We start from the raw sequence: 10,415 nt of genomic DNA, 5'->3' as shown, positions 1-10,415 counted from the left end.
TTTTATAACTCTGTATTATACAAATAAACAAACAGAAAAAACCCTAAAAATAACTGTAATCAGGTTGGTCTCACGTGTCCCCAGGAGGTAGGTGAATAAAAGCAGACATGGAAGTCTGGTGGTCGTTCCCAACCTTGATTATGTTTTTTTTCTGTGTAGATCGCCATTCTGCCCGTCGAGACAGAGACATGCAGAAGTTTTTAGATGTAGGCTTCCTCGTTGGCAGGGTTCTGATTCTGGGTATCTGTCTGCTGGTCTGGGCCGTTTTCCAGAGCCTTTGCCAGAACCACAGGCTTGAACATTATCCGCAGACGCTGAAACAATGAAGCACGGGATATCACACAGATGAAGAAATCGCTAATAGTGTTGAAATTACAATGAGACACTGTCACACGCATTAGCAGGGACAAACAGCTGCAAAGTGTGTGAACCAATAAGCTGTAACAAAACACACCAGCTACACAGCTGTGAGCTTGATGAATGGGTGTAAGCACATCAAGATAGTCTCCAAAAAGACATCCATTAAGTGTCCCTGATGTGATATGTTGTTATATGAATAAATACAGCCTGACATATGGCTGATGAAGGAAATTAAAAGCTAATGTTCATGACATCTAACTAAAAAGTAATTCATGGCCGTAATTCATGGCCCAAACTTCTGATCCCACGAAACTTAATCAAACCATCCTGAACCTTTCAAATGATCTGAACTCTGGGTGCAGTGTTGGACCTGGGATTCTGCAGCATTTATGTGGAGTGTTTGTGAAGCTAAGCTTCCGCCTGTGTGCAGGGCTCGGCTGATTGCTACAATTAGACAATCAATCAGCTGGTTCTGTGGGATCTGACACCTGCACATCGCATCTGACAGCCTCTGTTGCACTGCCTGCAATTATGGCCCATTTATTCCGTCAGCGATGGCTATAAAGCTATATCGCTCACTGGGTACCATATAGATGTAATGTTATTGTTCAGCCCATTATGGATGACTGCAAATCAAAATGCTCTGAATGTAAAAGGCATGCGACTCTGATTGGGATCATCAGATCAATAAAAAAAAGCAGACTAGCATTCTGCTGCATTCAAATGAATGTAATGTATTTAGAACTGGTAAAGCAAAAACGCATCTAAAAATGTTTAACAGAAATAATTAGAAACTCTATTTTACTAATCCTTTTATCACTGTTCTACTCCTCACAGCATTTCATCTCATCTTTACCGAGATGTGTTTGCTAATTACAAAAGCATTGAATCACAGAGCAGTTGCATAGATATACATGATGCATAGATCAAAATCTCATTGGGCCAAGCTGAGCATTTTAACATCCAGTATGAAGAGTCTTTTTGCTGCCAAATTATATATCAGGTACTACTTTCACAGCTAGCCATTATGTAAATGTTGTTAATGTAAGTAAGTATGATATAAGGATCAGTATATTCTATTCATGTTTGAACCAAACAGTCGGGTAAAAAATCTACAGGGTGACCTTGAATGTGTACTTGCCATTGTGGTTAAAACTGAAAAAAATCTGCAGGGCTTATTCGACATTACATTATCCTCACTACACATTAGCTCCACTACACATCAGCCCCCTCTGCGCCCCTGTGTTGGATTGGCCATATGTAATAATATATTTGAGCCAAACAGTAATCCACTTGAAACTCTTAACACAGAGCCTGCCTTGCTGCCGCCTGCAGATTAAAATTCAAACCAGCTAATACAGTAGATGTGTGAAATGCTCAGACGTGGGTGTAGTGATGTGCTCTGGGAAATCTGCCGCTCTCGTATTTGCATTACACTAAGTAAAACTCGCTGTATTTATATACCATTCTACATTCTACATGTATATATTTAATAACACTTCCTGTAAGTGTATGTATTTATGATTGAATTTGCATATGCAGATATTAGTACTATTTGCTATAAGCATCTGGTAACTCTATTTGCTTTGTAGCACAATTATTCATTGCTTTGGAGCAAAAAAGCAGGTAAAATAGTATTATTGAAGTAAAATGCATAAACTATTTGACTGAATTTGCATTGATCTTACCTCTTTGTATGTGCCTTTGAGTGTGAGGAACATGTAGCCCATGTAGCCAGGGATGAGAGTCATTGAGGAGAGGGCCATGCACCACCCAACACCCTGGCCCCACATCGGGAACACGTAGTCCCCCAAGGTGAGGGGAACCATCTGCACTGCACTAAACAAGAAGACCCCCTGGACAAGAGAGACAAGGAAATACAGTATTTCTCAGCATCGTCTTCATTTTCATGTTTTGACAGTGTAAATTCTAGACATGAACATTATAGCAAAACTGCAGAACAAGCTTTTGGTCTTGGATGCTCTTTGGACAAAACTTTGTGATGTAATATGATGGTGTGGTGAGATAGTAATGCATTTTAAGATTAGAGCACTGACAGTTAATTAAGCCCATTGTCACATCAAGTAAAAGCTATTAAGTAAAAGTAATTAAAGTGCTTTGGGTTTTGTGCACACAACCATCAAGATAAAGTGACAAAGCTTAATTTTGCACATAAAGATTATGCAATCATTCTCAATACGTAGCTTCACCTGAAAGAACAAACACAAGACATGCAACCAAGAGAGGAATCTCATCCCTTAAAAGTTATGCGTTTTCAGTACTTATGTTACATTGTTTAAGTTTTACTTAGTAAACATACTTATTTTAATCCAAACCATGATGTTTTTCCCAAACCTAACTAAATGGTTTTGATGCCTCAACCTAAGGAAGGGCTTTTGTTTGAATTCACAACAAAACCATGTGATTAGAGCAACTGTAGTGGAGCGTCATAGTACGTTAGAAAGCGACGCCAAGGGTCCTTGAACGAGAACGTGTTGGATTAGCCTAACCATTGTCCTTGATAGGGTGTGTTTTCCCCTGTTGCTGTCTGGACACGTGCACATTAACCACAGATAACACTTACAGCCACAATGAGCGGAGTGAAAACAACCCAGCAGGCCTTCCACCACAGACACGGCCTGTAGCCGACCATTTCCTCAATGTTGTCGTAGAATTTGTCCACACCTGGAACCAAAGATGAAATGTCAGGAATACAGTTTAAGTTATAATGTATCATCTCACATGAGTATAGATAGATAGATAGATTTTAGCTCCCAATAATTCAGCAGTGAAAGAGAAACGTTGTGGATGGAGAAAACATCCTGAAGGAGATTACAGAGACATACATTTGGCTCACCGTAAAACCATGAAATTGAGATGCATTCAAAGAACACCAGGAACAGCAGGCACATTCCACTAGCTGAGTAGTAGTCAAATAGCTTGAAAACATAGAGTCCACCCTGTAAATGGAGAGAAGCAGAAAACAAGAGACAAGAAGATAAGACGCATGAAGGTGAAGAGGAAAATGTTTAAGGAGCAATTATAGTGTTGAATGTGCAGGACAGAACTGAATCAGTCAAGTGGAATCGAGGAACCAGCCGGCAGAAGCTGAAGCCCCTTTGCCAACTCTTGCTGACTGTTGGCTCCTTCACTTGTTTATTTTTTAACTTTGGGTTCAAACTGTGTCAAAAATACTGTGTCTTGTATAGCAGTAGTCATTTTGTGCAATCTGCCGCATAGAATATGATTCATGAAACCTTTAATAATGTGGCCTCAATGTGTGAAATCTTCCTCTGATTTAAACTGTTGGACTGACAAACCAACTGTATTATCCTTTGGTCCAGCAGCTGTTAATAACTGAAACCAATGGTTGTGATCTTTTGTTTCATGTTGTTTACAAACTGAAACTGTTGTGAGATGACCTAAATCACTTTGGCCAGGAGCTACAGTCTCAGAGGACATATTACCCTTTGACCTTTTAACTTAGATGCTCGTTGGATTTATTATGATGGCCACTTGGAGAGCTGAGTTAACACTCTGGCAGGTTACTGGGTCAGCTGCCGAGGTCACAGCAATGGTGTCCTGAGGATGCTTACAAGTCTGTGGAAAATGTTTTATTATCCTATGACAGTGCCAAAGTCAGAAATCTAAAATATGAATTAACTAAGGCTTGTTAATGTCTGCAAATTTCAAGTGTTTACTCAGTTGATTAAAGGTGAACATGTTGACATTTTGTTTCTACTGGATTCTGCAAAAATCCCAACAGTCCCAACAGTGTGATTACTTGATAAATTTTAGAATTCGAGACTTAATATGACCCGAATCCGGAAACAGAGATCAACCTTGTCATTAAGTGGGAGGCTTATTCAAGAATAAATAAGAATGTACCTGTGTGATGTTGGACAGTCCAATGATGTAAGAAATAAGGCAGACGATCGCGATGAAGATCTCTCTGCGTTTTCGGAGAACGTGAGGGAATTCATCCACCAGTGCAGTTATGAAGCCTTCCACTGTGCAGAACTGGAAAGATGGCAGAGTCACGTCAAAATAATGCATTCGGTCAATTTCTGAGTTGTAGAACTATGTTATCTATATTACATTATGTATTACTACTGCATGCATTTAGACTGAATGCTAGACTTAAAATTAACAGTTGTGTTAATTTATTTCATTTTGACTTTCATTTGTCAAAGCCTTGCTTGGCAGAAGCTGAAACATTACCACTTTGCTATATCATTATGTCTAATAAGCCACAACTTAGACCATTGTTGGTGGGTTATCTTTACCTGGCTGTCAATTCCCAGCATCAGCAGCATAGAGAAAAAGAGTATGGCCCACAGAGGAGAGATGGGCAGCTGGGTCACAGCCTCAGGATAAGCCAGAAATGCCAGGCCAGGTCCTTAAAAAAGACACATTTCATATTCATTGTGACATTGTGTGCTAAAAATGGGAAAATAAATAATAAAATATCAGTTAAAAAAAAAAGAAATTGGTCAATAAATTTAAAGAAAATGGATGTTATGTCAATTTAAAAAACTTGTCTGCCATTTTTCATATACATACTCAGCCGTAAAGTAGCGTCCTGGAAAGAACAAGTGTGAATGCTGAATGCCAAACATGGGTACTTATAAAGGACAGAGAGTTTTCTCATAATCACATTTTTTCTCTCAAATAAACCCATAAATCAGAACTGACACATGGTGCCAAACTAAAACCCTCTCTTTTTGACTGAAAGAATAACATCTCGCAATTTCAAGGGCAAATTTTTTGCGCAGTCACAAATATCTTTTCTCTGTGCCGATTGTTACTATCGACTTTCAACATTGATTGCAATTACCTGAGGCTGCCACATCAGCGATAGGTCTCTTTGTTACACTGGCCATGAATCCCACGATGGAGAAGATGACTAAGCCAGCGAACATGCTGGTGAAGGAGTTGATGCAGCAGACAATGATAGAATCTCTGTAGGGGAGAGACAAAGCACGAGGCAGCCATTGTCAAACCGATATCAATTCCTTATCAACCCGTCACACATTGTCGAGATGCACCGGGGGAAGGGGGCATCCTGCAATAGCACAGCAGCTGAGTAAATGTATATTGACCTGTTCTTTTAAAATGGCACTTAGTTCCAGCTGTTTCAAAATAGCTGGAACCATAGATGTGAAATGAGTGACCTGCAGACCAGTGTTTATCAGAGAATATGACCAAGGCTACAGTAAACCTGTAGTCTGTGCCTATGAGTGTAAAACAGAATGTAGAGCCAAAATAATGGTAAAACTGATACAGCTGGAACTTGTACTTGTATTGAGCTTTTCTAATCTTGCGACGACTCAAAGTGCTTTAACACTACATGTCATTCACCCATTCACACACATTCATACACTGATGGCTACCATGCATGCAAGGTGCCAACCTGCCCATCAGGACCCTGACTAACCATTCACACCTATCCATGCATTGCCTGTAGGAGCAATTTGGGGTTAAGTGTCTTTCTGGGAAACCGCCAATCCTCTGATTGAAGGACCATTTTGCTCTACCACTGAGCCACAGTCGCCCAGTGATGTGTGAGTGACTGGTGCGAGACACTATGAACAGGTATTGAAAATGCAACATATTATAATGACCTACCTGTATACGTTATTATTGAAACGATTGTAGCTGCCAAGAGCAATCAGAGAGCCTAATCCCAGCCCATAAGAAAAGAAGATCTGAGTGGCAGCATCCAGCCAAACCTATCACAGAGATTAGAAAAAAATAGGTTAAATTAATCAGGTGTAAACACAGAGTTGATGCTAAATAGAGATATTTCCTTAAAAAATTACCAGATTTAATGTAATTGTACTGATGAAATAGCCTTGTTTGTCATTATCTGCCAATTTAACTGGCGGATCAAGCTATATGCACAAAGGCACCTTGGATATTGTAAACCTTTGATGTCAGTGGGAGGAACTGGGAACAATGCTTGTGTCAGGAACTTGTAAGAGCTACGCTGTCTTGTTATACTTGATCCGATCTGACCCACTCTGATCCCATTGCATCCCATCTTGACCTAACTCGGCAAGACCTTGCCATGTCTAATGATGTCTCTCCACACCTCATCTAGCTTCAGCACATGTTCTTCATAAGCTTTAACGATGTGGCGAAGTAATGTAGTCACAATCATTACAGATTAAAAGATAACATCGTCATAAAAATAGAAAAACAATACTATCATATAGGGATTTTCATTAACCCACAACTGGTAAGCTTCAGCCTTTCAGCTAAGTGAGGCCTACTACTACTACTACTACTAAAATTAAGAAAATATGCTCTATATATGTATATATAAAAATATGTATAAGCTTTTTGCTTTGCTGCTCGAGGAAAAATAGTTGGAATACACACAGTTAGATTATTATTATTTTTTATATCTGTGTGCTAATAGACATCCTTTCTCCTATTTTGCTGCCAATGGTCATTAATAGTCATTGATATAACTATCATCAGCCACCTTAAGAAATAGATAAATGTATCCCTGAACAGAAATATGTAATACATCTAGGCCAGAAACAGAGAGGATACCTCAGACTCCTTCAGTTTTTCAAAGTTTGGTGTGACATAGAAGAGAATTCCATCAATTGCACCGGGTAGAGTGACGCCACGGCAAAACAGGATGAACAGCATAAAGTAAGGGTATGTGGCTGAAAAGTACACCACCTGTGGGACACAGAGTAATTGTTAGAAAAACTCAAACTTGTTAAATCACACAGCTAGTGAGCATCATTTAACTTTGAATATTTGTCCTGCAAGGCAATGGAGCTGGAGAAGATGTGAAAACTGCTAATTTGTTCAACTCCTCGTGAACAGTGTTACAGTACTGTGTGGTACCATCCCTCCAGCACAGAGCAGCACAGTGACCTAGTCTGCTATTCCCTGGAGGCGAGATGACCCCAGAACGGTTGGGTTCAGCACACTCTCAGTGTACTATTTCCCTCCTTATCTGAACTAATTTGTGTTATCAAAGTCAACACAGTTCACACCATTCATAAGAAAATAAACTGAAGAAGAAATGAACTAACAGAGATACTGTCATGGACACTCCTTTTATAAAAAACAATGATTAATCTGCCATAAACAACCATCATGCTAAAAAGTGCAAAAGGCTAATCACACATGTTATGGTTTTGTAATTGTGTAGCTTCGTGGGCAGAGCTTTGCTTCACAGAAGTCAAATGTCGGCCTTTGTGTCCCTTTGTGGAAGGTGTTGGTGCTTGTCATACTTAGGGTGCTTTGGATAAAACAGATATTGGATATGTTGAATGTTGTATAGCCTTTTGAAGAGACACGGACCGAGAGCGGTTGGCATGTTGCATGTCACTGTATGGTCTCACTTGAGAACGGATGAAATGTTGCTTTATATCATTTTCAAATATTTCATGACAGTTAACCTTATGAAAACATGGTAAATAGAATTTTAATGTTTGCTCACCCTACACTTTTGAAATAGTATGAAGAAGTTATGTGATCCCTACTTAAGACCAACAATCCTACATGTCATTGTGTCCATTTTACTTGAACATGAAGACGATGCAAATTCAATTCACAACAAATTTCATTATTTCCATTTTGTTTAGTTTCCGTGTTTGTCCTCTACTTACTTTGCCAGTCCAGCTGACCCCCTTCCAGATACAGAAATAGACCAGCACCCATGCAATGGCGAGTGTGATAGCCAGTGGGATCCTGAGCTCCCCAGGCTTCTCCAGACCATCGGTCATCTGGTGCATGTTACGTCTGCAGGGGAGTAAAATGGGCTTAATACAACGCACAAATACATCCTTGATCTCATACATGCAGCATGCATGGGTGCACACACAAATATGCACATACGTGTCTAGATACTCACAGAAAGCCCTCTCCCTGGCTTTCTTTTCTCACCCCTGAAGCTTTTTTAAGGCTTCACAGTCAAAGGGGGTCATGCTTGCATATCTACCAGCATTTGTTTTGCTCTTATAAAAAAACAAAAATCTTGGGTTTGTCTGAGGCCTTTTATATATGCGCACAATTTCCTCCTACAGAATTATCTGAATGGATGGATATTGAGGGATTTGCAAGACTCCAACAGTGATCTTGATTGTGCACAGGAGGGACCATGACCTTAGCTTAAATATGTTCATAACAGAGCAGTATCCTTGTGATCTAAAAAGACTCTTATGTCCAGCTTACTCCCAGAACTCCACCACAGCGCTGGTGAGGTTTTTGGTGTCTGGGAGGCTGTAGTTGGTGTAACAGCTCTCTGTGTTCCAGGAATTGCCACAAGTCTGCCATGGCAGCTCCTGAAAATTAAAGAGAGAAAAATCACACAGACAGCTCTTTTTACTTGAACCACTCTCCCACCGCCGGGTCCCATTCTGTGTGGCTGTCAAGCAGCCAAGACCATGATACTCATTGAGATTTCATGCTTTTCTTGGAGGAGTGAATGCCTCATCGCCAAATGCATTTATCAATACCTTGTGTAAGGCGCTAATTATGTGGGAAAGGAAGTAATAAATGTCATACTCTGTTAAGAGCTGTTCACCCCTATATAAGAGCTCCTGGCAAAAAATATCCTGCCACATAACTTCAAGGGTTATTACTATGTAAAAAATACAACCTGGAAAAGAAAAACTACATAAAGTCTGTGTTTTGTTGCAATTTAAAGGGGCACTTGTGTTGTGAAATGTTTTTCAGAAGGAATCAAGGAAACTATCTACTATAACTACCTTATCTCCTCTACAATTTCAAGGTATTCAAGCATTATTATATTGCTTTATTAGGAAACCACATGCATATACAAATGAAATACTCACAGTGGTGAAGGAGTTGTACAGATAGTAAATAGCCCAGGAAATGATTACAATGTAATAGATATTTAACCAGAAGGACAGAACAGCAGCAGCCATACCAACACCTGAAACAACGGGAGCATACAGGCATGTTAAATTGTGTCAAAAGATTTGTGTTGACATGAAATGGGAATAGAAATATATGTAGGATTTTTTTTTTAAGTATTTGTCTTTTCCTAGGAATAAACTTTGGCCCTCTGTTTCACGATTACAAAGAAATAGTGACGGGCTTTGTCTGTTAATCAACCTGGCAGCTAACATAAAGAGTATATAAGGCCTTAAAGATACCGTAAAAGTGTATTTTACCTTTGAAAACGGGGGCCAGCTTCCACACTCCAAGTCCTCCAATAGAAGTGTACTGACCAAGAGCCGTCTCCAAAAAGAACAGAGGCATGCCAGCAAATATGAGGGTCAAAAAGTATGGAATCAAGAAGGCCCCTGAATGGTGAAAGATAAAGGTGTGTAAGTGAACGTGAATCATAAACTAGTAACACATTCACTCATCATAATCCAGATAAGATATTTGGTAAAAGGGGTATTGCACTGCGCCCCTGATGCAGTGTTTCGCTTGTGCGCAATTGCGCACGGCTTAAATGTGGATACAATTTATCTTTATTTTATTAAAAACCTCCGGAAGCAAACTGGTAGGTTTTGATGTCGAGATCTTTGCATTCCTTTTAGTGTATGGATAAATGGAAAATTGCCAAGAAAGTCCTCATTACCTCCTCCGTTTTTTCCACATAAATAAGGAAATCTCCAGACATTTCCGAGTCCGATTGCGTATCCGACACAAGAGAGAAGAAAGTCAAATCTTCCACCCCACGTTTCTCTATCGGGTAGCTCATTTTTCGTCTTCTGCACTTTCACCACCAAGGTTTTGGGTTTGTCGTTTGGCGTGGTGGGCGCGTCATTCACCGTCTCCGTTAAGACGTGTCCGTCCGATGCTTTGGTGCCGTTGGTGGCCATGGTCACTGTGAGTGTCGGATAGTCCTGACCAGTGGAGAAGAGGGGGTTTCAGCACCGGTCCAGGCAAACAGCAGCTTCTCCGTCCTGTACACCCAGCTCCCAGAAAACTGCCGAGTAGAGAGGAATAATCGTTCTAATGAGAGCGATCAGGAGCACCTTAGCACCGGTCCAGTTCCCTGAAAACATAATTATGTTCACATATAAATATCAAATATTTATGAAAAAAAT

At 40.0% G+C, this 10,415-nt stretch overlaps 1 protein-coding gene across 1 annotated transcript; it reads right to left on the bottom strand.

Moving 5' to 3' along the window:
* Positions 1-200: 200 nt before the first annotated feature.
* slc6a1b (solute carrier family 6 member 1b) lies at positions 201-10,187 on the bottom strand (the record flags this gene model as incomplete). Its single annotated transcript, XM_079218443.1, has 14 exons — positions 201-314; positions 2,049-2,216; positions 2,945-3,045; positions 3,218-3,320; positions 4,249-4,380; positions 4,647-4,759; positions 5,198-5,322; positions 5,989-6,092; positions 6,922-7,056; positions 7,998-8,130; positions 8,563-8,672; positions 9,186-9,286; positions 9,528-9,659; positions 9,944-10,187. The coding sequence occupies 14 exons, from the start codon at positions 10,185-10,187 to the stop codon at positions 201-203; spliced, it is 1,815 nt and encodes a 604-aa protein (XP_079074569.1).
* Positions 10,188-10,415: the final 228 nt, after the last annotated feature.

Source organism: Taurulus bubalis (genome assembly GCF_910589615.1).
Source record: "Taurulus bubalis genome assembly, chromosome: 5".
In the NCBI taxonomy this organism is placed as follows: Eukaryota; Metazoa; Chordata; class Actinopteri; order Perciformes; family Cottidae; genus Taurulus; species Taurulus bubalis.
This window is presented reverse-complemented; position numbering and strand designations above follow the sequence as displayed.